The sequence below is a fragment of the Pagrus pagrus genome (genome assembly GCF_965226575.1).
Source record: "Pagrus pagrus genome assembly, chromosome: 16".
NCBI classification, from domain to species: Eukaryota; Metazoa; Chordata; class Actinopteri; order Spariformes; family Sparidae; genus Pagrus; species Pagrus pagrus.
The window spans coordinates 23,392,577-23,420,309 of NC_140200.1; the positions used below are offsets into that span (position 1 = coordinate 23,392,577).

The 27,733-nt window shown below is 40.7% G+C and overlaps 2 protein-coding genes across 11 annotated transcripts; one reads left to right on the plus strand and one right to left on the minus strand.

Moving 5' to 3' along the window:
• Window positions 1–252: 252 nt before the first annotated feature.
• LOC311271431 (heterogeneous nuclear ribonucleoprotein Q-like) lies at window positions 253–12,650 on the minus strand. 6 transcript variants are annotated; one of them, XM_084377084.1, is made up of 11 exons: window positions 12,508–12,650; window positions 11,682–11,841; window positions 9,771–9,889; window positions 9,403–9,624; window positions 8,724–8,900; window positions 8,358–8,493; window positions 7,464–7,669; window positions 6,839–6,988; window positions 6,571–6,692; window positions 6,069–6,450; window positions 253–4,359 (listed from the first exon to the last, which is right to left on the minus strand). In XM_084377084.1, the coding sequence occupies exons 1-11, from the start codon at window positions 12,508–12,510 to the stop codon at window positions 4,321–4,323; spliced, it is 1,716 nt and encodes a 571-aa protein (XP_084233210.1). In that variant the 5' UTR covers window positions 12,511–12,650; the 3' UTR covers window positions 253–4,320. The 6 variants fall into 6 exon arrangements, with proteins under 6 accessions (XP_084233210.1, XP_084233209.1, XP_084233207.1 ...); XM_084377083.1 differs by having other exon boundaries at window positions 253–4,362; XM_084377081.1 differs by having other exon boundaries at window positions 5,912–6,450.
• Window positions 12,651–13,472: 822 nt separating this feature from the next.
• Window positions 13,473–26,636, plus strand: bub1 (BUB1 mitotic checkpoint serine/threonine kinase). Of its 5 annotated transcripts, none has more exons than XM_084377073.1 (24): window positions 13,473–13,668; window positions 13,825–13,884; window positions 14,317–14,458; window positions 14,571–14,767; window positions 15,276–15,316; window positions 15,421–15,500; window positions 15,589–15,638; window positions 17,041–17,231; window positions 17,340–17,467; window positions 17,627–18,117; window positions 18,977–19,017; window positions 19,102–19,221; window positions 19,474–19,587; window positions 19,948–20,029; window positions 20,571–20,661; window positions 21,102–21,279; window positions 21,432–21,498; window positions 21,667–22,475; window positions 22,913–23,013; window positions 23,828–23,989; window positions 24,073–24,230; window positions 24,315–24,492; window positions 24,738–24,844; window positions 26,074–26,636. In XM_084377073.1, exons 1-24 carry the CDS (start codon window positions 13,646–13,648, stop codon window positions 26,270–26,272), a joined length of 3,810 nt encoding a protein of 1,269 aa, XP_084233199.1. In that variant the 5' UTR covers window positions 13,473–13,645; the 3' UTR covers window positions 26,273–26,636. The 5 variants fall into 5 exon arrangements, with proteins under 5 accessions (XP_084233199.1, XP_084233202.1, XP_084233201.1 ...); XM_084377076.1 differs by having other exon boundaries at window positions 20,580–20,661; XM_084377075.1 differs by having other exon boundaries at window positions 17,343–17,467.
• Window positions 26,637–27,733: the final 1,097 nt, after the last annotated feature.

Genomic DNA, 27,733 nt, shown 5'->3' on the forward strand with positions numbered 1-27,733 from the left:
TTTCAGGACTATTATTTTTACATTTAATGTATTTGTAAACTTTGAGGAAATTCAATTAAAACATGTATAAAAAGCTTATGAACATTAAGATGGTTGAAGACCTAGAGCTAAATTGAAACTGCAAAATGCAAATATTTTATATATATATAATATATAATTCATGATGTGGAGCTTCACAGACTAAATCCATGATCCAAATTATACAGATTTATAATCCATGACACTGACTATACATAAAAAACACAACCCAGATCAAAGTCAATAACTTTATTAGAAAAATAGGTTTAACTCACCTCACTGTACAGTATAAAACAATTCATTTGCAAGAATGCAAACACACTTGTTAGCAAAAAAACAAAACAAAAAAAACAAACAAACAAAATCATAAAATCATTCCAATCAAAATTGGAGATCCAACAGAGTCAATACTAGTACAAAAAAAAGAAGTAATCAGGCTCTTTTTCACAAACCCGGTAAAAAGAGAAAGAACAAGCTGCACAATCTTTTTCTGACCTGTAAGAACTCTAAACATGAGTTAGATTCAAGACACTGCATTTCATGGCAAATGTCACAAAAAGGCAAAAAGATGTATTTCTACGCACTAATGATGTTTAAAAAAAGAGCTTAAAGGAGAAATCCAACCTTCATCACTTTCACCATTAAAAACCATGCATGTCTGTTACTTACATTTTAAATGTTTTATTCTGTGATTTCCTGCAATTCCTATAATGTTCTTCTATAACACAGCCACAGCCATGTCCCATACTAAAAAGCTAATTATTATGTGAATCTACCGCATTATGTGGGTGTAGAAATTCAACTTTGTGCGATTGATTTTCTTCTCTGCGTGATCGCTAAACATTGGTGCAAATTGAGATCTAGTGGTGCACTGTGACTTTGAGTAAACAACAATACCCTGGTGAGAGTCTACATTTTCCTCAACAATTACAAAAACCCATAAAAAGACCAAAACCAACAGTGAATGTATCTACTACATATTGTGTATCACAGCCTGATATATCTTCCCCAACTCTAGGATTGTCCCCAACAAATGCACTGTTCCCTCCTGTATGTTTGATAAAAACTTCAGTGAGCAGCTGTCGTAGGAACTGCTGAACCTTTTTTAAAATCAAACTAATAGTGTTTAAGATCGATATCTTCAGTAGGAACCAACGGGCATGAAGCCACAGACTGGAAGTCAGAAAGTATAAAGAGGTGAAGTCCCATCCCTTGCGGTGGATTGGAATGGGACTTTACCTTAGAAAAAAAGTATGTATGGTAGTGAATGGAGAGACAAATTATTTTTGATCCTGTTTGAATTGTGCCATCAATTACACATGATTTTTGTCAATTTTCAAAGATAGAAAAAGATACTTTTTCAGTTTGAGAAAGGTTTTCATAAAACTAATCTAGCATAAAACAATGAAAGTATGTCATCAGAAAGACTACACAGTCAACAGACTGTCAAGTGATGTAGTCTTGTTAACGAAAAACAACTGTAACCATGTAGAGTTTGACCTGTATATTAGCTCGCTCCTTTCTCATAACTGCAGTTGTCAATTCGAATCGTCTATTTCTAATGTGTGTACTTGCTACTCTGTTTTTTCTGTGCCAAGGTTGCGGCTATGTTGGTGTTGGTGACGTACGCTGGGCGAGACGATGTAGCTCACTGAGCATTTTCACACAAATTAAATGGTATTTTACCATCTTCACAACAAACTGCAACTTTCTCGGCATTCCAAATTTTAAGATTCATGGTCAAAACTGTATGTCTCTCCCAATTCACTACTGAACAAATTATTTCCAAAATAAGGTCCCATGGGGCACACCAGAAGGGGTGAGACTTCATCTCTGTATTTGGTGACAGACTAACACATTATTGGTTTTGGTATTTTCCCAAAATTTGCTGACAATAAGAAAAATACAGAACATAACCAGACTGATCCTTCACACTATTTACTGACCGTTTAATACTCAAGGTTAACTTGTTCATCAACGGAAAACTCACTAGGAAACATACACTCCTGAATGTTTTGGAAGTCTGTATTAACTTGTGTAGAAGTATCTGTAACAATACTCTGCATGTGTATAATTACACACCTCGCAAAACAAAAAGTGTAAAAAAAAACAAGCTTCACCACCAAAGTCAGTTATTTTCTCTTACACCAGGATGGATTTGCTCCTTTAAATTCTTAACATTTTGACTTCCAGTATGTGTACACTGATAGTGAGAAGACATGAATTAACACCAGTTTATCCAACAATTTGTCACAAAAAAGTACATGGCATGATAATCAGTCTATAGTGACATACAATGTGAATAATCATGCTTTTGCAATGAAAACGCTTCCCATGCCAGTTTGATTCCTAAACTTTTCAGGAGCTGGAAATGAATGTACTTTCTTCCAGTCCTGCTTAGAGAACCTAAATAAAAAGGCAGCTTCACTGGATGTCAGTGGTCATTCATCTTGATGTTTGTGCAAAGCAAACAGCCTGAAACATCACAAACATCCTTAAAGGGTGCAAACAAGAACAAAAAATAAGACACTTTTCCCATCATGGAAGACAAAGGATTACTGGTTTCCAGGTACTTAAAGTTTAAGTTCACCCAAAAATCTGTCATTATCTCCTCCCCCATGCAGATGGAAAGTCAGGTGAAGTTTTGTAGTCCACAAAACATTTCTGGAGCTTCACAGCAAAACAGCGTTGTAACATTCTCCCAAACAACTAAAGTAGCTGGGGACCCGTTTTAAAACAAAATGGCTCCATACAGCTCGTCCAGCGTAATCCAATTCTCCAGAAGCCCTGAGATCCCAAACTGATTTCAAAAGACATTATTGTCCCCACCAAGGAGGTTATGTTTTCACCCATTTTTTGGTTGGTTTGTCTGCAGGATTACACAAAAACTACTGAATGGATTTGGAAAAAACTTGGATGGAAATGGGTCTCAGCTCTGAATAGACCCATTAACTTTTGCTGCAGATTCAGATAAAGGGACGAATCTAGGTATTTTTGCTCGCTGTCTTTAACACTGTGAGATACGGCGTTTCCTGACCTTTTTAATTAATTTGTCAGGGAATAATGCATGGATCCTGTTGAAAAAAAACAACAACAGTTATACTTAGGTGGCTGCAACAAATTGATGTGGATCTGGTGAGCTTACATTATAATTAAGCTGTTATGGGTGGTTTAATGTTTAGAGTGATACAGGGTCATCAAGTTTGTGAGTGCCGAAAAAACAAAATCTTCACTGCAGCTGCTGAGCTACAAGACCCAGTCTGAAGTTGGTGCATGAGCTCGACTGCACGTTCAGGGTGTAAAAAACATCTCTTCAAATCAATTTTTGAACTCTAGGCTTTTGGAGGCCTGGATTACACCAGCTGTATGGAGCCATTTAATGTTTTGCAGCCTAAGTTATGTTTTAAAACAAGGCCCCAGCTACTTCAGATGTTTAGAAGAATGCTGCAACACTGCTTTGTGGACTACGAAACTTAACAGGGGTGAGTAGATAACAACTGACTTCCATTTTGGGTGAACTGTTCCTTTAAGATTTTACAAAAACACAATAACAGTTATAAAACATTTTGTCTGTAAACTACATCATCACTCAGTTCATGTTTCAAGACAGCAAAGCTTGTTCAGGCTCACTTCAGGAGGACCAGCTAACATGCCTACAGCAGCTGTAGCCTACATCAAGTCTCAGCTGAGAACTAAAATTCATTAAGTGCTGTTTGTTGGTGCCTGTGCATATCTGAGGAGAGGAGTGAGGGGTGGGGATTGGGTTTCAGGGGAGAGGGGGAGGTGGGCGAACCCTGCCTCAGTACAAAAGGGGCAGAGCAGGCGAGTCCTCGAAACTGAGGTAGTTAACGGACCCTTGGTGGCTTCGGTTCTTAGAGAACCATTTTCCTGGAATGCCCGCCCTTCAACACATGGTGAGCACACCTCAACACTCTGATGACCATAGAATATCACAACTAGTCCATCATAAAGATGTAGTTTAAGAGCTCAAAGAAACAAAAAAAAATTAGCATCAAGTTCCACTAAACCACTCCAAACAAAAAAAGTGCAAAGACTTTTCCAGAAGGATGTCCATCATGAACTCCCACTCAGCAAGTCTCAAATGGCATATTTGGGGCTTAAAAACTTAACAGTCAACTGTTTAAGCTTAACATTTGCTCTTCTGATTATCTTCAAACGTGGCAGTTTCAGGAGATCTGCTCCTTAAAAAGGCTGGAATGCCATTGGACCACTGAGTCAGATGACCTTACCATTCCATCCACTGGCAGCCTGCAGTGTGTACCGCCATACACTGGTCAGTCTTCATAGCGACACATCAGGACCGGCCTCGACCCCTTTTCCCTGCTAGTCAGGTAACAAAAGGAAGCAATTAGAGAATGGAAATCAGGATCATGTTACATCTACACACACATCTACTGTTCTGTGTCCCTCACGCTCACACACTCAGTACAACTGTAGAGAGAACTGTTTAAATAACATGAATCTGCATACATTAGAAGACAAAGCATTCTCACACACTAGCACGCCCTTGGATTTAACATGCACATGTCAATGCCTTAAAGGAGGACGACAAGCAGAGAACCGGCCTGGTTTGGATGTTTAAAACTTAAAACAGTTTGAGGTGCGGCAGGTGAGACGTGGACAAGCTCAGACAGGCAGAGAGGGAGAGAGGAGGGGTGGGGTTAACAGCAGCCATTAGATCTATTAAGCAAACGGAGCAAAAAACACTACAAGCGAGTCATGCATGGCAATTATCTCCCACAGTAGCACAATATCAAACCTCCAGATAAACATGCAAGATTAGTATCCAGGCCTTCAACAGCTAGGTAGATCCTTCTGGGACAAGGAAAAGCTTAATTTTGTAATTAAGAAATCAAATTGTGCTTTTATTCCCCCTGCTGGTTACAAAAGGGACTTGTATGACAGACTTGTAGGGGGTGGGGCTTAGTCCTGATGCTGCATTGACAGTGAATTTAGGACACCAATTTGTGAAACATTTATGTTTTTGGACATGAGAGGAACTCATAAGGATGGATATGTCACTACATATACAGAGCACTTGAGAGATGCCGACTATAGAAGTAGGTGATTTGGAATTTGATGGCATGCAAGGTGACACTGTAGCATGTGGCCAACATTGGCAAACCTTTAATCCATTTGCTTCCACAAGGAGCCTTAAATTTGAAGGCAATTTGAAGAGAGAATTTGCCGAAACATGAATTTGCAACACAATTTGAAGTTTTGTACACGTGTGCGTGTATGTTTATTAAAGCAGACAAACAGCAAAGAATACAAGCCAAAATGTAAAGCCAAAAAATAGGACTACGATGGTCCTTTTTTTTTTTTTCTTTTCAATAACAAGACACGCATTACTTTGTGACAATACAAATTGTATTTTCATTTGTTTTAAATACATGTTTAGGAGACATATGCTTTGTTGCCGTTAGCTACTTAAAACATGGAAACCATAATTTCTAAAAACATACATAAAGCTATAGCCAAATAGACAGCTCGAGCACATATTTGCATCTAAAATTTTTTTCAAACTTTGTTATGGAAAATCTTTTAACGACCATCTTAAAAAAACAAAAAAGGAAAAAAAGAAAACCAGTTCGCCAGAAACAGGTGGGTGTGTGACTACTGTTTGAGTCCAAGCTGATTATTAAAATATGTACAAAAAGATATCTTGCCAGATGTCACCAATTTTGAGGAAAAAACGCAGGCAACCGTATGGGATTGAGGGCCAATCAGATCAAGTCTCTAAATAAAAAGACAAAAACAAAAACAATAAACACGTATTTTGTTATCAAAGCCCTACTGGTTTACTTCCACTGTTGCCCAAAAGAATCCTGATAAAATTCCTGGTTGTCGGATTTGTAACCGGAATAGTTACCAGAATGATCACCACCTTGGAGCGGTTGCTGAGCAATGGGTTGAGAGCCCCAGTTCTGATTATTGGTCTGGCGACGCTTGGAATCTGGCTGGTTGTACCCATCAGCTTTGCGCTTTCCTCCTACATTTCCACCGCGGCCACCCCGAGCACCACGTACCCCTCCTCGCCCTCTTGGCTGCACGCCTCCTCTTGCTCCCCGCCCGCCACGGCCTGGTCCGAGTCCACCACGCTGGGAGAAGTTGGCTCTTCCCCTGGGTGCCCCGGCGCCACCGCGTCCTCTGGCTGGAGAGGCTCCACCCCTGGAGCCCCTGTTGCCACCCCGCCCTCGTCCCGGGGCCTGGAAGTCGTCGTACCCATAGTACGGGTCATCGTAGCCTCCACGGTAGTTGTGATAGTCATAGCCGTAGTAGTCATAGTAGTCCTCATAACCATAGTAGTCAGGGGGGTATGAATAGCCACCCCGGTTGCCACCTCTGCCCCGGCCTCTGACAGGAGGAGGCATGTGGGGAGGTGGAGGGTAGTAGTAATAATCATCATACCTGATGAATACAGATAGAGACAAAATGATGATCAGTTTCAGAGGACGGGATCCTGATTTTGGCTTATAAGTAGAACCAGCAATGCATTCCAATGAGAAAATCTGCTGAGATGTTTCTTACATTTGTGTTTTGGCTGCTTGTCTCTGGGCTTTGCGCTCTTTCCTTTTCTGATCTGGTGGTTTGGCAAAAACAATCTCAATAGGCTCTCCCTCCAGCTCCTTCCCATTCATTTCTTCCAATGCCTGACAAAAGCACAGAGACACATTTAACATTTCTGCAAATGTCAGCAATTTCATATTTAGAGCAAAGAAACTACAGTGACAACTCAATAGAAATGGCCTAGAAAGAGTCACAGAATTCATGTCTCAATGAGGAAAAACTGAAATACCTTCACTGCACCATCCCTCTCTTCAAAGTGAATGAAAGCATAGTCTTTGAGCTTCTTAACTCGTTCCAGTTTTCCAAACTGACTAAAGGACTTTTCCAGAATCTCCTCTGTAACACCGTTGGCAAGGTTTCTAACAAATAAAACCTTCACCTGCAGGACGAACACAGATATAGATACAGATTAGAGCTAAAAATGGATTTTTAGCATGAGTTGCAAATCATTCTATACTCGGAAGCCCACAAAGCCTGTTATATTTATTACATACGAACACTTGTCATTAACATTGTTTTCAAAGAAGTGCCAAGTGACATAAGACTATGAAATAGCATGTCTTCTTCATTAATTAATGTGCAAATATCTGGGTAATCCATTAATTGGTTCATTTAAGTCTTTCAGCTTGTTAAATGTGAATATTTTCTAGTTTCCTTCGTCCTCTGACAGTTAAATGAATATCTTTGGGTTGCGAACAAAAGAAGACATTTGAGGACGTCATCTTGGCCTTTGGGAAACACTGATTGACATGTTTCTGCTTGTTACAGACCAAACAACTTATCAATAAAACAATCAATAGACTAATCAACAATAAAACTATCGTTCGTTGCAGCCCTAGACTGTTGAAGCTTACCTTGGCCATGACCTCTGGGTCTGGATCTTCGATGGGATCGGCCCACTCCACTGTAACAACGTTGCCCCAAACCTTCACCTTGCCACTCATTAGCCGACGGCGAGCCTGAGCAGCTGTTTTGTGGTCTTCATACTCCAGGAAGCAGAAGCCTCTGTTCTTCTTTTTGTCATCTGGTTGATGGTACAGTATGACATCACTGAGGCCCTCTGCAAGTACACAGAAATAAGATTTTATGAGATTACGAAAATAACTCTTAGTTAAAAAGTTATCCTAATAATTCTGATCCAAAGCACCACATTTTAAAACATTAGAAATGCACAGTTATCGAAGCATTCAGACCAAACGCGGGCGAATCATTTGCACGTCTAGATTACATACAAAGTCAATAACACAAAGCAAAAATTTGCGCCATTTGCGTAAATTGAAAATATTAAACTCAAGCAAGGAGTGTGCTGTGTTGCAAATACCCGTCAGCATTGATATTCATACTGACCTTGTGACGTTAACACATTGATATCTGGACATTCATGACCAGCAATAGAGGAGAGGATAAAAATCACTAATCTTGGCTGTTTGCGGTACGATAACACATCTACGTGTACGGCGACAGGACAGAAAGGAGAAATTGCGTGGAGGAAAGTGAGCGAGGAAGTCGGACTACCTGATAGATCACAGATGCGTCTCAGCACAGCATAGCCCTGATCGATCCAAACTCTGTTCAAGGAATAAGCCTTTTAAAAGTTGTTTGCTTGTCGTCTAGCCGTCAGACCCGCCGGGCTTTTACAGGGTGGCATTATGATGGTGTTATTTCAGTGAAAGCTCTCTTCGCGTTTAGTCTGAACCGCCCCTTACGTTAACACAATCTGTAGAAACACTAAATTAGATATTTTTTACCTGTGACTTTCCCAAACTCTTCAACAATCTGCTCCTTTGTTTTACTCTTGGGAATGGAGCCAACGAATAGCCTGTTGTTGGCTACAGATATACAAACTCCGATGTGTTTGCCGGGGCGAATCTCGTGATTATTGCACTGTACAAATGACAAAAAACATGTTAACTATATATTGCGTAACAACAAATGCTGTTAGTTCAACTGCTTCCAATATTCTGAACATTTTCAAACAAACTTAACAAATTGCCGGGGGGGGGGGGGGTTAATTAACTAATTTATGGTTGACAATGTTGCTCCAAGCTTCTACGTTATTCTTTGTGGAGTGTGCAGGAATTTTTTGCAGAACAGAAACAACTGTCCTGGCTTACCAGCTTCACCGCCTCCTGGGCCGCTTCTTTAGTGCAGAACGTGACAAAGGCGTAGCCCCTGTTCAGGCCACTCAGTGGGTCCATCATTAGCCTGAGGTCCCAGATAGGCCCCGCCTTCTCAAAGAGAGGAACCAGCTCATCTTCAAACAAGTCACGGGGAATCTTCCCAACAAATATCTAGGAGAAAATAAAAGCATTTTTAAAAAAAAACATACCTGACTGTCCCATCTTCATATTAAGCTAGGAAACATAGTTCAGCTGAATAAAAACTGTAACTAATCTTTCCTTTCATACAGTTTGTATAGAACAGGGGTAGAAAGTGAAGTGTAAAGTAAGTTAGTAAAGTAAGAAGTTGTCCAGAGAGAAACAATCATCTCTGTACCAACTAACACAGGTCAGGAATCCATAAACATTATGTTTACAAGGCCCGTCATTGTGACTTGACTGATATGCAAAATATTTGTGTATAAAATCCCAGTGGGCAGTCTGTCAATACTGTTAAATATGTAGATTTTTTGTAGGGTATTAAAGCTATTGGTGAAAATAATTACTCTAATACTATTAGAGTTTAGGGAGCAATAAGATCAGATGAAATAAACTAATATTTGCAGGACAGTTTCAGTTACCATTCCTGACTGACAGCACTGATTCACTCTTCACACAACAAGACAAAGTGTACCTCTGTTCCAACATTGGGTTGGGCACCTGAGTACACCGACTCAGGTGGGGGCCCACCATACTTTCGCTGGCCTGTTGTTACATCAAGTGTGTAGTTGGTTCTGTCCAGGAGTTCTTTGATTTTAGCCTCATCTGGTCCTTTAGTGGAATCTGAAACTTTAGTTCCTTGTTTCTCTCTCTGTCTGTAAGTCTTCATTACTCCACACAGAAAGGCACTTTTGTTCTGCAATAAAGAAAAACAGTGAAAACGTTGATATTCTACTCGTATAGCAGCATAAAAAGAATAACCTGTGTTAGTGTTAGTACACAACATAGTTGTCCTAAACATTTGAACAAACAGCCCTTTGTAGTTCAGATGATTAAACTTACTTGCACGTGTGACAGATCACTCTCTTTGAACTGGACCAGCACTTGCAGGGCTCCCTCCTCATTGAATTCTTTCAAAGCTTCAATAGCCCTTTCGTCTAGGTCACTATGTGCTACTAGGCCTGATGAACATGCGGTGTGAAAATAAAGAAGGACAAGATCATAAGAACAGGTTAGCTCTGTGAAACAGAAGACATCTGACTCATGCAGCTGTGAGACACTTGCACAACAGAGGCTTAATAATAATCAATCTGTACCAGAAGGAACCAAAGAAAATTACAACTGAAGGCAGGAAAGTCCTGAGCATGACTAAGTTTCATTTCTATGTATGCTAATGTTTTACAGTCCCATACAGGGCCAAGTTTCCTTGCAACCAACAACTGATGCTGTCCAAAACAACAACAAAGGGCAATGTCAGTCAAAAATTAAACACATATGCTATCGAACTGTATTTCAACACCTCCAGATTCTGTACAAGACTGTTTTCTGTTAACAGCCATTTGAACCGTGCTCTGGATAACATCCTTGTGGCCCATTCGGCTCCTGCTCAAAGAGAACAATTCACCTGCTGCAGTCAGGCAGCTGCTCTATTGTTTCTGTGTGTGCCACAGTACCAGCTGGCTTCAATCTACCTTCCTTCAAAACTTTAAAACTACACCCATTCAATCCAGTTTCTCTACTTTAACTGCATGACAAAACTCAGCAAGAGCTGAAGCAGCTTACTGATGTGCAGCAAACACAGCACATGTATGTGTGACTGTGGCCAAATTAGGAAGTATTTTATTTGTATCTGTTGGAAAGACGATGCACAGCAAAAAAAAAGTCGGAGGAATTGTGTCTCTCTATGTGCAAACTACCATCTCCATCTGTCATCCAGTAGCTCACATTATTAGTTTAACAACCTTCAAGGCAGCAATCAAATACAGTTATTAGCTTTTTATAATACAGAGGAATTAACAAGAAGAAGACGTTTTCTCAGGTCGCTATCATTTAACCCAATCAATAGCAAAAGACTCACTGTTCACGATTCATAAATAGACAAAAACCAACATGTTAGTCCACCAATCAGTACTTTCTGACTTTTCCATCCTGTGGTAGAAACCAGTGTGTTTGTGGGCTGCTGCAGAGATGTAAATCTTTCATGATGGGTCAGAAATATGCGCTATTCTTTTTAAAACAGCTGCACTCAATTTTTTCACAATTAATGGGAAAATAAGGTAAAAATTTTACCATGGTACATTTGTCTAACTTTGAGTCAAAATACCCCATTGCACTTTAATGCCAAACACCCAGAAAAATGCATTTCAGTGAGATGAATGGGACTTTTTTTAGACAACTTCCACAAGAAACACCTTGTAAACAATGTTTGTCTAGTTATGTTTGAAGTGAGTTTCTTTCCTGTGTATTTTCAGCTGTAGATTAATACACATTTGGTTCTCTGGTGTGTGTTCTGGGCGGCAGGATGGTGTATCCGATACCGACTCATAATAAAATACAGTGCGTTTGTGGTAGTATAGGAGCATGCAAGCCAGTGCAAAGTGTGGCTCACCACTGTAGTTGTTGGACAACAATATTGCTGTGTGGCTCAGACAAGCAAGATGCATCATGCTTTCGTCATGTTTCTACTTAGATACATCCAAGTTAACTCAATTCATAGCTGGTTCTGGTCTGTTTTCTGCAGTAAGAAAAGTACACAACTGGCTGCACTTATCCCCTAAAGAAAACAAAAAGTAGACTGACAGCACTGACCCTGCACAATACAAAATAAAACTAGATCATCCTCAATTCTTCCATCTCTCTGACAGTGCCTAGTGTTTCAACAGTGTGGCGATGCCTTAATGTTGTATGAACATGTTTCTATCAAGCAGGTTGCACAACATAATTTGCAGAAATGATTGCAGAAGTACTTCTTACCTGCTACGTAAAGTTCATCTAGCTTCTCAGCAACATTCTGAGGTAAACCGGCTTCCAGTAAAGCTGGGAAGTGTTCTGAATGGGTCACCTCTGCAGTAGTGTCCATTGGTTCCTCCGTGCCATTCCCGTTTACATGATCTGTGGCCATGTCTCCAGACATCTGTGTGGATGAGATTGTTGTAGAATTACACCACTGTGGTCATAGTGGGAACTGGAAAAGCAGATTAAGTGAGCGGTTTGGCGCCATCGTTCAAGACTGAGCCCAGCAGTCAAACTGTAATGTTATCTGAGCGGCTCCTGTGATCACAAGTTACGAAACTGAAACGATACTTGAATCGCGCGTTTGTCCAACCTTGACGTCTGATACACATCGAAACAGGGGGTGACAGTTCAAACCACCTTATCGCCACTGAATGTAATGAAATATTTATCTCCGGCTGAATGCAGCTCGTTTCCAAACATCCACCACGCCTCTATAAGCTAATGGGCGCTAACGTCGCTGGCTGGTGCACATAACAGGCCGCAGTCTTCGCCGCGTGTGGAGGACCAAACTGAATGACAGTGAGGTTAAACGTACGTCTCACAATAACATTCTTTCGGGAAGCTGTTTTTCTCGAAATTAGATTCACATTTGCCGTGATACCACATCTGTTTAATTGGCCGTCAATCAAATCGGGCCCTTCTTCAAAATGCCGGCTAGCCATGTAAACGAGCTGCTCTTTAGCCGACACTAACCGGTCGTGCAACGAATACATCAGTGTGCACAGAGCGCTGACTAAACACAACATGTTTCCGGGGTAGATCGGTCAGTTCGATGTGTACATACCATGCGAATCTAAACTCGGGTGCACGATGCTGATACTCCGTATTGAAGGTTCTTCAAATAAAGGAAAATGTTCTGGCCGGTGCTATTCAGGTTGGTTTCTTTACTCCCGGTGAAACAAAATGGCGGCTCCGTAACGTCGCGAGCTCTCCTTCTCGGCTGCATGTAAGGGGTTTCTTAAACGGCTCCTCACGGGCTGCTCAGTTTACATACATCCGGTCTGCAGTGACACTGACCCACTGCTCCAATAAACGTACGCTTTGACCAAATCTGCAGCTTTTATCTGTGGCATTGTTTGAATGAGACTATCACATGATAACAAAGCTAGAAATATGTCATGCCATCTGGGCCAAACCACGATGGCATTCGTGTATGTCTTAGTCTTAACCTCTAATGTTACTGTCTACAGTCTTCACTCGCAACAACACTCCCTTTAACGGCAGATTCGGCATATTTAATGTATTGCTACTTCTGTGTTATACATTAGGTGTGTAGATTAAACATTACACTACCTTTTCAGTTAAGATTAGATTTTCTCTACGAGTAAGGACTTTTATTTTGAAAACCCAAACCGGAAAGACAAATAGAGATCGCTATTCTTGAATGGAAATGTTGCAAATATTTTTATTTTATTGATTAGACATTTTATTTAAAATAAGCAACATTTGTCCGAAGTATCTAAATCTCCTTAGTCTATTTAGGGAAAAATACTTTCTTTACTGCACTAATTTATGCAGTTTATGTATGTAATTGAAGGATTTTTATTATTTATTTATTTTTAGGAAAGGAAAATATAAAGCCTTGTTTGAGTTTTTTAAAAGAAACTGGGTTAATTAAGAGATAGTAGTGATTTTTTCCAAGTCCCAATGAAAACAGTAAACTCCGGCATAGTAGGTAGGTGGCGGTATTGCCAGTTACCGCCCGCCACTTTGCAAAAGAAGAAGAAGAAGAACGCTCGCGTTGCTATTGGCTGAGCGCGAAATTTCAAACGTTTTCGTTCGCGGAGGCAGCAGCTCGTTAGGGAAAAACAAACCTTAAGAGAAATATTAAAGGTTTTTCGATTTTAATTTAGATAGATTGTTCGGGAATAACACGAGTTGCTTTTAAATATTTCGAGAACTTTCTCTTTAACTCATGCGAAATGGATATTGCCACTTGTTTACAGTAAGTCAGCATACTTGAACATTACATTTACCCGGTGTTAGCTGCATGCTAGCGTTTATCTTTAGCGGTACCGATGTATTGCCGAAACTAACTTTCAAACAAATTGTTAGACATCGCACTGCCATCTTTTAACCTGTCATATTTCCACCCTTGTAGGTGTTTTGAAAGCAATTTGAGCTCTTATACAGGTGACGACCCACTGGATCCATGGGACAAGTGAGTAATTTGATTAGCTAGCTGGTGTTTTCGAGCAGATTTTTCGTGTTGTTGTTGACTGTTATACCAGTCATACATTTTGAAAATACAGTCTTTTATCAATTATTACTTGATTTTAAGTTTTTGACTTGCATTCTCACCTTTCTTTGCTCTTCATGTTCAGTCTGAGGTTGTACTGGCGTAGATTAGATACGATAATAATGCTATTATAGTTCCTGTTATCAGTGTTCCTTACATCTCAGTATATTATTCCACAGCCCTGTATTGGGTTGATTTCCCTTTCTAGTTATATAGTATTTCTTATGTAATGCTCTATCTATCCAACTTATTTTGTGCAAGACTACTGCAGGTAACTGTACTTGAATGAAATATGCATGGCTGACAGCTGAGGCAGTACTGACTGAATGCACACTTCCTTTTATATTCTCTCAGGTTTGTGGATTATCTGGAGCAAAGATTGCCTGCAGACGGTGGCAGCGAGATGTCTCTGGTGTTTGAGACTCTTGTACAGAGATTTTTAACTGTCGAGCGATACGCAGATGACATTAGATATGTGAACTACTGCATCAGATGTGTGAGTCTGAGTGGAAGATTTTATTATAATAAAGGGGTCAAACACAAACAGGGTTTGTTTTTCAGACTAATTAAACCTCATATGAGCTTTTTTTTTTCATTCTGTCATACAGGCAAGTTTTTACTCTGACCCCATCGCGCTGTACAGTTACATCTTCAGTAAGGGTGTCGGCACCAGGACTGCTGCCCTCTATGTGGCCTGGGCGCAGCAGTTTGAACAGAGGGGATTGAATGAACAGGCTGATGCCGTGTACCAGAAAGCCATGGAGAACCAAGCCCAGCCAGCCGACGCTGTTGTCAATGAACTCAGGTAACATTAATGAAATATATAACCTGCAGGTAGAGCAAAGAGCGGTTACTGAGGGGAAATGCCTTTATGTATTTTTTTATCTGTCTGTTTGAGGGTCCTTTTGTCTCCTGGAGAGTCAATTTGATGGTCCACGACTGTTGATTGGTTTTCAAAATGTGTAATAACATTTTAGGAGTACACACACATCAGACAGACTGTGTTTAGTTGCAGATGCTGAAGCTTTTTATGATCAGACTGTGAGGTGTTCTTTTTGGATCACAAATGCTGTGTTCACAACCTGAAGCTATCAATCTCGCTTAACTGTCTACTTCAATTCTGTCTATATGATTACAAGGATATCCCATTGTGTGCAGCCTCCCTTTTAAAAAAACAATCCTTTGCTGTCTAATCTTACATATACTCCTTACTAAGTCTAACATAGTTGTTTGGGTGTGCATTATACACTGTAAAATTCTATCTTACAACAATAACAATGTGCTTTACCAAAAAAAAAAAATCTGATCTGCAGGCAGTTTCAAACAAGAACCCAGAGCCAGACAGCAGTATCAGGTAAGAGTGTATAACTTGCTTGCTTGTTTATTAAAAAAGGATTACGTTTGCGTTATATATCCTGTCCCCTACTAACTGTTTTTATGACATTTTTTTTTGTGAAGCAGGAGGTCGAAACCCTTTGCAGAACTCCCATTTAACCAATCAGATGTCATCGCACAGAGAACCTGTAGCTCCAAACAAGGCATGTGTCTTGAATTTCCATAATAATCATTTAATAACCCCAACGTCTGCTTTTTAAATCAAGTAATAATCTTCGTCCTCTGTTGCAGACCTCTGTGGATTGTCCACCCAAACCACCCGCAGTTCAAACCATCGTGACGTAAGTTGCTTTTTTTGTTGTTTGACATTAGTATTCTGTTAGATGGTTTTATGCCGCTGCATCAGGGAAAGTTGGAGAGACTCTGGAGCACCATGTGAAATAACATGTACTTAATTTAAATTTTATCAGGTGAGAGAGATGCAACAAACAGACGAGCAGGTTGACAACAGGCCCAGTAATCTGTTCTTTTACAATGAGTATCATATTCTAATATTTAAATAGGGGATGAGTGACTTTTTCTCCAGCATCTGTGTCGAGATTAATATAGAGAGGCAAGATGTTAAAGATTTGATTAAACCGTCACAACATATATATGAAGCACAGGAGAAGACGGTGCTGGGGCGGCCAACAGTTAATTTTTCTGTTCAAACGCAGTTATCAGACGCACATTTGCTCCTTTTCTCATGATAAAGGGTGAATACCACATTGGGCTGCGACTAACGATAATTAACTTGGTCAAGGAGGTTTTGTTTTCACCTGTTTTTTTGTTTGTAAGTTGGTTGGTTTGTCATCAGGATTTCTCAAAAAATACTGAACACATTTCCACCAAACTTGGATGGAAGATAGATCTTGGCCCTGGAAGATCTTTCATGATTAATCATTCAGTCTATAAAATGTAAAAAAAAAATTGTGAAAATTACTTCTTCATCTTTACATTTTTCTTACGTCCAACCAACAGTCCAAAACCCCCCAAACTCTTAATTTACTGTCATAAGTGCCAAAGAAAGCAGCAAATCCTCACATTTAAGAAGCTGGCACCAGCAAATTGTTAACGTGCAGTCTATCATCAGATAGACAAATTGTTGCAGCTCTATTACCATTCATAAACTCACAGAAGTGTTTATGTCTCTGCTTGTAAATTTCAAACCAGTGAGGCGCACTAACCAGCAGTCGTCAGCAGATGGTGCACTTACCAACAAAGATGAGATGTTTTGACTGGCGTACACACAAATGATGAGTTCTTAAATGACAGAAGCTCAGACACAAAAAGTGAATAAATACCTGTCCTTGAATGAATGTGCATGGTTGGATTTATATTAGCTTAATCTACATAAATTGGAGGATGTAATTTTAAAAATAGAAATGTATCCGTCTACTGACATTTTAACAAAGATATCTTATTTTGAAGTATACCCCTTCCTGGAACAGCATCTGTTTTAATCACATTCAAACGGCAGATTGTTCATTTATAACACATGGTTATCTCTTGAAATTTAGGATTGGTCTGGGGTTAATGAAATGAATTTAAATATCCATAATAGGAGTGTGGAGGACTTAACGTAGTTAACTTACGTGCTTTCATTATTCTGTTATTTTCTGTGTAAAGGTACGTCTCCTGATTAGTCACCAGCACAGCATATGTGTACTGTTGTAACTATTTGATCTGTCTTCTCCTCCACAGAGTCTCTCGCTCTGAGACTTCGGGTGCAATTCCCTTGAGTCAAAGCTCCGGTGTTCAGATCGTGTCCCAGTATTTGAAGGATGAACTTGTTTGTGAAGGATCTGAACTGTGCTTTGAGGAGGTCCGAGCAGAGAGATACTTCCGCCGGCTCCGGGAGAAGCAGGAAAAGGAGGCCAGTCCAGACTGGATCGGTAAGATGATGGTTTATAAATTCAAATGTAGCGGCAACAGAGCCTACTGATTACCAAGTGAGTTACTCAATTTGTGATCATTTGTATGCTTTTCTTTTTTGTATGAAGCAGAGAAGATTGTGAGGGAGCAGGAGGAGGACATCCTGAGCATCCTGAGCATTAAATCTATGTTTGAGAAAGTAAACCAGGAGCTGGAGGCCTGCGGAGGTTTGACCAGCCAGGCTTCATCACAGAGGGTGAGCCTGAAAATTCAAGTGTCTTGAAAAACACAACCACAACCTCTATACCCTTGTATACATAACAGGTCTAGTTATAAAGGATAACATTGCATATCAGTGGGTCAGTTTCAATTGTCTAAAACCATGAGACCAAGCCCTTTGTGTTCTTTGCTGCAGTTGCCTTTCGTGGAAGGAGCCACCAGCCTGATCCCTAATCCTACCCAGCAGTCCTTTGGGCGTCCTCGACCCTCAAATCGTCTGAGCAGCAGACGCTCTCTTGGCCTGAGATTACACACTGAGCCGACCTTCACCCACGAGGCTGCCGCCACGCTTGAACACCCTCAACAGCAGGACGAGAACAATACCAGAGTGGCTGACACACACACTCTGAGCTCAGAGGGGTTCCATCATCCCTCTGTGCTGACTGACAGGAGCGTTCATTTACCAAATCCTGCACCGACACTCACAGACCAAGCGTTTGTTGTCCAGACCTCGGTGGTTCAGCCTCAGTCAGTGCAGCCCGTTAGCTTTGAGCAGATGAACCTTTCGCTCCACAGACCCGCCTACACCTCTGCTGTGAACACTGATGGTTTCTGCCGGAACAATCAAGTTCAGCTCGGCAGCTCGGAGAACTGGTGCCCTCCGGAGCACAACAACACCACACATCAGTGAGTGGCTTCAGATTCTGCTCATATGATATCTTTTATTCAGTGCAACAGCAGTCTTTGAATCCACAGCAACCTCACCACATCTGAGGAAGCAGAAAGAGGAGACCAGTGTTGTTTTCAGCCAAATAAAATGTGGATTATACTCTGTTATTCTTGAATATAATTCTAGAACTCTAACCCTGTGTAGGTGCATCCCCTACACTGTAGCCTGACATGCACCTGCCCAGAAATGGCTGCGATTGGTCTGCTTGGTAGCATCGCATTTTGGTCTTCTCCTCTAGTACTTAGTGGAGGTGCTAACGCAGGGGATTGTGACCTGTAGTTTCCCCAGTAAACACATGGACCTCTTAAGTTGTTGCAGTCACTCTTGACTGCAACAAGCTGCTGCTCTTCGAGGGTTATATTCCCCCCTCAAAGCTGCCGGAGTGTCTCCAGGCGAGAGAGTGGACAGGCCGAATGTCCAAAGGACGGGCTGCCCTTCCATATACAGCCGGGTGGCAAATGCCGCCTTGCCAAAAATAACGTTAGTCTGCATCTAAGCTCATAGTATATGGATGGGCAGCCCGTCCGGTGGACACTCAGCCTGTCAGTTCTGCCTCGCCCAGACAGAAATATAAATATTTAAAATAATTGATCATATAATATACAAGATGATTGCACAGTATGAATATGAACACTGTGCAATATATATTATATATACAGTATGTATAATATAATGTAACATGAAATCCCTCCCCAGTTTAGATGAATTATACAACTGCAGATAATTTTATAACAGTAATGAAATCTGAAAAATAAAATGGTTCCATTTCATTCTTAATAACTTTCTTCAATCTGTTTCCCCTCTTCTTCTCCTCAGGGATGTCGGTGATCCAGCAGTGCCTGAGGACAAACTCAACAGTAAGTAAACCAGTAGTTGATGAGTCAGCCCTTTAATCTCAGCATCCTGTGAGTGTTTTCAAACTTTCTCTTTGTGTGTGTCAGTGTCACAGGGGGGCACAGGTAACCTGTCTCACATCACCCCTAACACCTCACTGGGCTATGTTCAGGCCACACCGTCCAGGGTGCTGCCGTCACCTACTGTCAACACACGAGAGGCACTGGGTGAGCACAACAACCTCTTCACCTCTGGTGATGTATCAGGGATGTTTGTTTGGGCTGTAGGGTTTTCTGTCATAGACTGATGATGAGTGTTTTTAGCAGCATGTAGTGCAGTTAAACTCCAGAGCGTTCTTTCCCTTTCAGCTTTTATTCATGTTGTATTCCAAACGTAACAGTGCAGCGACTCTGTGCTTGGACCTTTACATCTTTCTATCACAGTGAATAATATTTGATCTGGTTTTTCGTGTCATCCAGATGTGATCATGGACATGTTCCAGGCCCCGACTCTCCTCGAGGACCCGTTCAACAACACATCAGTGGTCCACGCTGCTGAGAAGGAGGCTGAACCATCTGGATACCCAAGAAATGGTAAATATACTGTAAGAAGGCGTGTGCATTCATAAAGGCTGGTCCCATATCTGAACCAGTGGCTAAAAGGAACTTCATACATCATGTATAAATTAAATGCTGAGAGAGAGTAAAGCACACACCATGTATAGAATATACATAGTCTTTATGTGACTGAGAATTCACCTGTTGTGTCTGAATTTGGTTGGATTTTGGTACACGTAAAATTTAGGTATATACATTTGATTTGTGTGTTTTATTGAAAAATGTAACATTTCACTCTATGCAACAAACGGAAAGTTACAAAAATCACGCAATTAATGTTTGTGGTAAATCAAATTGTTTTCATTTAAATTCTTCATTCATTGTTTTTTTTTGAAGGAGGCGTCTCCTCTCTCACCAAGCCCCCAACCACGGCCCCGTTCACCATCTTCCAGGATGACACTGACAAAGAAAATGGAAGGTAATTATAGATAACAGGTCACCAGAGAGCAGCACACAGTATGAACATCCTATTTATATGCTGTAAAGTGGTATTTAGATCCAAACGAGTCATACGTACAGCTAACAGTTATTTTCGTTATCGGTTCATCTCCCAGTTATTTTTATGATTGATCTTTTAGTCTTAAAAACAAATTATGAAAATGCTCCTCACAATTTCCCAAAGTCCAATGGGACATCTGCAAATTGGGTTTTGGACAGTTGGGTGTACAAAGGAAACAAAGACTCTTCATTTACTGTCATAAATGACAAAGTAAAGCAGCAAATCCTTGCATTTAAAAAAAGAACTACCAAATGTTTAACATTTTAGCATGGAACATGACTGAAACAACCAGCTGATTCCAAAGAAATACTTTCTATCGACTAATAGTTGCAGTTCTAATGTGCTTACTTACAAGAATATGCTTTGCTGTGATCCTCTGATGATATGAACAATTATAAATAGTTATAAAATAGTTCTATGATTAATGTTGCTGTTATTTTGTCACTGTCTCTGTGTTCAGTGCTGCTGCTGCTGCTGCTGCACCTTCTGCAGTTGAGAAGTCTAAACCAATCAGAGCACTGGCTGAAATCCCAATGTCCAGCAAACCAAATGTGAGTGTGAATGAATTGTCACTTTCAAAATTCTGCCTCATCCATTCTGCTTTCTTCATAAACTCTGTCAGCGCATTTACAACATTTAAATGTGTAAACTTTTAAGTAAATGACTTCAATCCTGTACAGTAATGTGCCTCAGCTTCATCTCAACAACATGCTTTTTATTTTTAAGAGCAGCCATTAGTGTTGAAGTGTTTGTTTGGAGACCCAGTATGTATGATTTGAACATTTCCGATTATGTTGTCTCTTGGTATAAAACACAGCAGTGTTGCTTATTGATGGCTAAAGGCACTGATAAACTAAAAACAGAAACTACAAACAGAAACCTGTGACGCATCAGACTAATTAATGCATTGTTTTGTTTTAAAACACGTTTGGTTCACATGCTGCTGCTGCTGCTGTGTGTTTTTCTGACTGTATGTTTTTTTGCTGATTAGGACACTCCTTCCGATCTGATGCCAGATGAGAGCACCATGTGGGGAGCTCGCTACAACTCCCTTCACTCGCTGGCAGCTTGTCCCAACAGCACCACAGACTTCGCCATGTTGGCTCAGTTCGTCTCCACGCCGTCCACGCACAAAACGCCTTCCAGCAGCAACTTTTACCAGGACCCAGGTACACTACCTGGACCCACACACATTACCTAGATATACCTATGTACTGTCAGTCAACAGTCAAGCACATAATTGAACTAGTTTTTACAATTTACATGCTTCAGATTCGGGAACATGATTTTTCAATATTAATGAATTTTTTCATCTTTCCAGAGAACAACTGTGACGGCGCCGATGCTGATGATGAAGCTTTTATCAGACGTCAGGCGAAAAAACTCAGGTAACCAATCTGAGAAAATATCCAGAAGAAATTCACATTCATGAAGCTACAATCTGAGTTTTTACTTTTTAGTCTCATTAATCGATTCTCAAAATATTTGATGATTAAATTAATTGCCAACAACAAATCAATTAATTGTTCCTGCTTTACCTGTGTCCCCTCACTCAGCCCCATCATAGAGCAGAGTCCGTGTGATGAAACAGCCGTCAGTCAGCTCGTGCCGTCTTCTCAGAGACACGGCACCATCGTCGGTGAAGGGCTTGCCACAGCCCAGCTCTGCCTCACCACCTCCTCCATCACCATGGTGCAGCCTCCCCCTCCTGCTGTGCTCTCCTTCAGAGACCAGACGGTCTGTCCCACTGACTCCTCTGTCCCCAGGACCACAGGGCCTGGCTGGGAAGTGTACACGAGCCCCGAGCAGCCTTCTAAACAGGCCTCTCTGATCTCACAGCAACCTCAGAGTTCAGTCAGACCAAGACATGAACCTTTTACAATCATAGAAGATGAACCCACCAGCCCAGAACGAGCCCAGGCACAAGTTGATGTCCCCATGACTCCAGAGTGTGCCCTTAAATCAGACTGGCTGGCCATTGGAAGCCCAGATGTCCCAGTCGAGCCGGACCTGGACGCCTATCTGAGTCCTTGTCGGCCCAACATTAGCATGGATGTCCCCATGAGTCCTAAGGAGCCACAGCTCTGTGCCGACGTGCCCATGAGCCCGGGACAGCCCCAACAGTTCAGCACTGTGGACGAACCTATGATGAGTCCAGACAGAGGGCTGAAGGCTGACGTGTCCATGGAAGCAGCGCCAACACCAGGCAGGACGGCCGCGGTCCAGCTGGTGTCAGATCCCTGGGACGATGAGCTGATCTCTGGCCTGCTGTCAGCTCTCACCCCACCTCTCACTGCTCACCCCCGCTGCATCACCTGGCAGTGCAACGTGCCCAACATCAGCCCAAAGACCACCATCAGCATGGGTGAGGAGCAGAGCTGATACTATTATTTTTATTTATTGACTGGTTCCCATACTTCTTATAAAGGATATTTGGAAAGTATGCTTATTCATTGTCTTGCTCAGAAGTAGATGTGAACTTTGATACTCCTCATGTCTGTACAGTAACTGAGCTACAGCTAGGAGGCTATTAGCCTAGCTTAGCCTGGCTCTGTCCAATGTTCAAAATAAGTCTAAATACACAACTTATTATTAAAATAGATTTTAAATTGTAAGGAAAGAAAAATAATAATTTCGTGATCTTTTTTTCTTGGTGTGTTTGTTAGTCAGTGAATATGGTCAGACACTTAAACATGTAGATTTTCGTTTCATTCCTACTTTAGATATCCATCAAAACAACCAGTTTGAACATTTGGGTGAAATGAAGACATGTGTTGTATTGAAAATATTTTCCTCTAACAGGAAAAGCGGCCCTGCGAGTGGACTCCGTTGTTGGAGAAGGAGCTTTTGCAACCGTCTACCAGGCGACCGACCCCGTGACATCTGAAAGGATGGTGTTGAAGGTAAGAAGGTGGTGATTGTAGATGAGGACACAGGCCCACATGTGATCTCAGTACGTCATGATTCATTTACAGATGGGGTTAATGCAGACCCTGCTTTGCTTTACTAGAGCTGATGCAGATAGAATATTTCTTATAATATATTTTTTTTTTTTTATGGTTCTAGATTTTGTGCATTTGCCTGCCATTGTTACCTGTATATACACAATGATGTTTCATGAGATTATTTTAGTTTTTTCTGAAAACAGTAAGAGGATTTGTGTTTCAATGTATCTGCACATGAGAGGTGAACAAACAAATATTGAGATGCTCATATTAGCTCTTCTCTTCTTCCTCAGCCATTGTACTAGCTAACCTCGTAGTTGCCACCAAATTGACACCAGTTAAAGGAACAGTTCACCCACAAAGTAAAATTCAGTCTTTTGCCCCATTCACATTGCCCTTTCAAGGCAGTATCATGCGCCGATACTGTAACTGAACCGCAGCAGAGGCGAGGCAGCGTCTATCGCCCGGTGTAATCTAAGTGTTCCTTGTATCCAGGGCTCCATGTAATGAACGAGTGTTGGCATTTGAGTAAAATGTTTCTTATTCATCATGTTTCAAGCTGTTTTTTGCGATGTGTTTGTCTTGCATGTTCATATCATCGATCAAAATACAATTTATGGGTCAGCACGAGAGAAAATTTATCATTCTTTATTAAAACAGAAAACACATTTTTGATGTTATTCTCAGTAAATTTGGACAAAGACTTTCTCAAGCAGCGAAGGTGTCAGCTTCTTGTTCAGTGATCATGCGAGTATCTTTATTTTCACTGCAGGTTCAGAAACCATCCAATCCTTGGGAGTTTTACATCAATACTCAGCTGGACGCTCGGCTGCAGCCCAAGGTCCGTCATCTTTACAACAGCATCCGCTCAGCTCACCTATTCCACAACGGGAGCGTGCTGCTCGGCGAGCTTCACAACTACGGCACTCTGCTGGTACGTTCACATCAGAGACGCAGTGACGCGAACACCAACACTATTTTATCCTCCGTACCCTGAAACTCTGACTCCTCTTTCAGAACGCAGTGAACATTTATAAAACCCTGAGTGACAAGGTGATGCCTCAGCCTCTCGTCATATACTTCACCATCTGTATCCTGAACATGGTGGAGCAGCTGCACAATATCCGCGTCATCCACGCCGACATCAAACCTGACAACTTCCTGTTGGGAGAGAGGTAACAACCAGTACATAATACGATGAAATTCTGAGGAGCCGTTCAGCAAAGTGACATCATCATCATACTGTTGTTGTGTTTCAGGTTCTTGGAGAACAAGTGTTTCGAGTCAGAGAACGTGGACCATGGCCTCGTCCTCGTCGACCTCGGACAGAGCATCGACATGGAGCTTTTCCCAGAAGGCACTGCTTTCACCGCCAAGTGTTTGACGTCAGGCTTCCAGTGTACCGAGATGCTCAGCGGGAAACCCTGGAACTATCAGGTGAGGACACACACCATGTCTGCTCCTGTAAAATCATTTTAGTTTACCATATGTATTTGTTTATTTGAGCTATTTTCAGGCCCACATTTTATGTTGATGCAGTAGTGAAGGTATATTCTGTACAGCTCTTATTGTAGTGCTACAATGTGAAATCCAGGGATCAATAAAATCCCCAATTAATGCACTTTGAGGCAGGTATTTTTAAGGTCTTACTTTATTTTTGGTGTGTGTGTGTGTGTTTATAGACGGATTACTTTGGGATAGCAGGGACTGTCCACTGTATGCTGTTTGGGACTTACATGCAAGTCACAAATGAAGGCGGCCTGTGGAAGACAAACGGCGTCTTCAGAAGGTAAAGAGGTTTAAATTCTCTGGTCCAGATTGAAATTCAGGAGTGTGAAATTAAGATTACTTTCTATAGATAAATGAGATTTTGTATTGTCTGGAATCATGTTATTAAACAGGTTTTTATAATCGGAAATGTGCTGCATTAAAGGAATTTGATGAAATGATGCAGTCGCTTGTTGGTGTAAAGTCCAAATTCTTTATTGGTCATTCTATGGAAATGACTTTAGAGAAAAATTACACCAAAAAACACTTTAATTTTTTTGCATATTTTATAATAAAACAACAGTCTACAAGAACTGCTGCCTGTTGGGCCATCAGTTTTATTAATTTAATAAAAAATATTTCTTTTTTAATCAGTTATTTAACACTCCAAGCACCACAGAACTCCTTGTCCCTAGTCATGTTTAGAAGAAAAGTCATGCATTTTGAGTTCAACACATGTTTTTCTACCATTAAAAATGCAATAATATATACATAACTACTAAATATATGATAGAAATGACATCAAAATAATAATAATGAAAGTCATGTGACAAAAGTTTATTATTTTGAAATAAAACTCACACTGATGGCATCCCTTCACTTCCTGTAGATCTGTGAAGACAGGACATGGCTCAGTCCACTGTCTCTTTTCACTTAGAAGAAATTGTCACATTCATCTCCAGATTTCATATGAAGCTTTGAGGTGACGTCACTGGTGTGACCGACTTCATTAGCACGGAAATGTAAAAAAGTAGAATACAAATTGAATGACATGATTTAGTGAGTTTTACATGATTGACAGCTTGTGGTTTGATGCCCTGTAGCAGCCATTTTGTAAAGTGCAGTTTTCATGAATGTCACCTGTGTCACGTTACTTTCCTTATGGGGAACAGCAGTTAAAAACATTAAAAGTCATTAACCTTTCATTTCTGTGTATTCATAGAGTCAATGTTTTCTGTAGAAACTTTTCATCATCATGTCATTCCACTACAGAACCACCAAATACATTTATTGTAAAGCCAAAAGTAGAATAACCCTAGGCTTATACTGTTTAATTTGATTTATTTATCTTTTTGGGTATAAAATTTAATAATCTTCAATCCTGGTTTACGAGATGGGTCACCGCGAAGTGTTACAAATAATCAGAGCTGGGTCAGGGGAAGAAAAATGAGATGATGCAGCTTTAGGTCTTCTCTCCAGTCAACATTTAACGGGGTCTTTTGTCTGTTTTTTTCTATTTCTGTTCCTCAGGAACCCTCACAGCGACTTGTGGCAGGAGTTCTTCCACACTCTGCTGAACATACCGGACTGCGACTCTCTGCCGAGCCTCCGGAGTCTCCGCTGCAAACTGTCGTCGGTCCTGCAGCAGAGCTACAGCAGCAAACTGCCCACGCTCAAGAGCCGCCTGGTGGTGCTGCTGCTGGAGAGCCGCAAGGCAGCTCGGAGATGACGACCTGAGACTGATCACCGCCTTCACTGCAGTTTAACCGTAAAATGTTCTGTTGAGATGTCACTGGAGGAGGATTTGAGCTTCTGATTAGATTTGTACAGATTTGTAAAAATGTAAATATATTTAGTTTCTTTTATAATTTCATTTTATCTGCTTCCAAATTGTTTGACGCCTGGAAGAGAAACATTTTTGCTTGTTGAAGAATAAAATTTGGGTTCAGTTGTCGTAGGTTATTTTCATTGTTTCTACAGATGGAAGCCGGTCTGCACAGATTTGTGGGGGGATTTCAGCGTTGTGTCACTGATATGATGCATTGTTTTGAAATGATTCCTTTAATTTTTATTAAAGGTTTACAAGTTTTTGAGTTTGAGTTGGCTACAATTTGATTTTAAAGATTTGTATTAATTAACTTGTTTAAAGCCTCCATGACATGCAAAACTACTGACTACTGTATTTTTTTTTTTTAAATGTTTACTGTTTTTTTTTTTTTTAACCTTCTATAAAAATGAAACTGAGCAGATGATTTTGACATATAGTTGTGTTAGAAATAATAGTGAGTTTAAAAAAGTGAGTAAAGCTAAAAATCCTTATAATAGCTTTTATTTCCATACACGTAAATGCATTGGGAACACTGCACTTTCTATTCCAAATCAAAACATGAAGAAAAATGTATCAAATTTGTTATTACTTTACAGAAAGTGAAGGAAAAGGAATATTAGGCTGTTCAAAAAGCTGTCTGCATTTTTCTTTACAAACTCAAACATTTACTATATAAACTGAAAAATGCTTGAAGATTTAGCTTTCCTGTGAATTACTGAACTAACATTTAGTTGTATAACCACTGTTTGAGAACCGCTTCATATCTGTGTTGCATCGAGTCGACCAACTTCTGGCACCTGTGGTGTATTCCAGCCCAGGACAATTGGACTACATTCCACAATTCCTCTGCATTTCTTGGTTTTGCCTCAGAAACAGTATTTCTGATGTAACCCCACAAGTTTTCTATTGGATTAAGGTCTGGAGAATGGGCTGGCCCCACCATAACATTAATCTTGTTGGTCTGGAACCAAGATGCTGCTCGCTTACTGGTGTGTTTGGGGTCGCTGTCTTGTTGAAACACCCATTTCAAGGGCATTTCCTCTTCAAGTATTTTGATGTATTCAAACTGATCCATGATCCCTGGTATGCGATTAATAGGCCCTACACCATAGAATCAGAAACATCCCCATATCATGATGCTTGCGCCACCATGCTTCACTGTCTTCAGTGTACTGTGGCTTGAATTCAGTGTTTGGGGGTCTTCTGACAAACTGCAGCCCCTAGACCCAAAAAGAACAATCATGCTTTCATCAGTCTACAAAATGTGCCATTTCTCTTTAGGCCAGTCACTGTGTTCTTTTTCTTTCTTTGGCTTCTTGCCGATAACTTGGCTTCACAGTACTCACAGGTAACTTTAGACCT

Excerpts from the sequence above, each read along its gene's own strand:
- LOC311271431 (XM_084377079.1), bottom strand. Across the intron at positions 8,494-8,723 it reads CCCAGGAGGCGGTGAAGCTG|TGCAATAATCACGAGATTCG; the intron begins GTAAGCCAGGAC and ends TCATTTGTACAG. Across the intron at positions 6,693-6,838 it reads AGAGGGATGGTGCAGTGAAG|GCATTGGAAGAAATGAATGG; the intron begins GTATTTCAGTTT and ends TGCTTTTGTCAG.
- bub1 (XM_084377073.1), top strand. The coding sequence starts at position 13,646 with ATGGATATTGCCACTTGTTTACA. Across the intron at positions 21,499-21,666 it reads CGTCAGGCGAAAAAACTCAG|CCCCATCATAGAGCAGAGTC; the intron begins GTAACCAATCTG and ends CCCCTCACTCAG. Across the intron at positions 22,476-22,912 it reads AAAGACCACCATCAGCATGG|GAAAAGCGGCCCTGCGAGTG; the intron begins GTGAGGAGCAGA and ends TTCCTCTAACAG.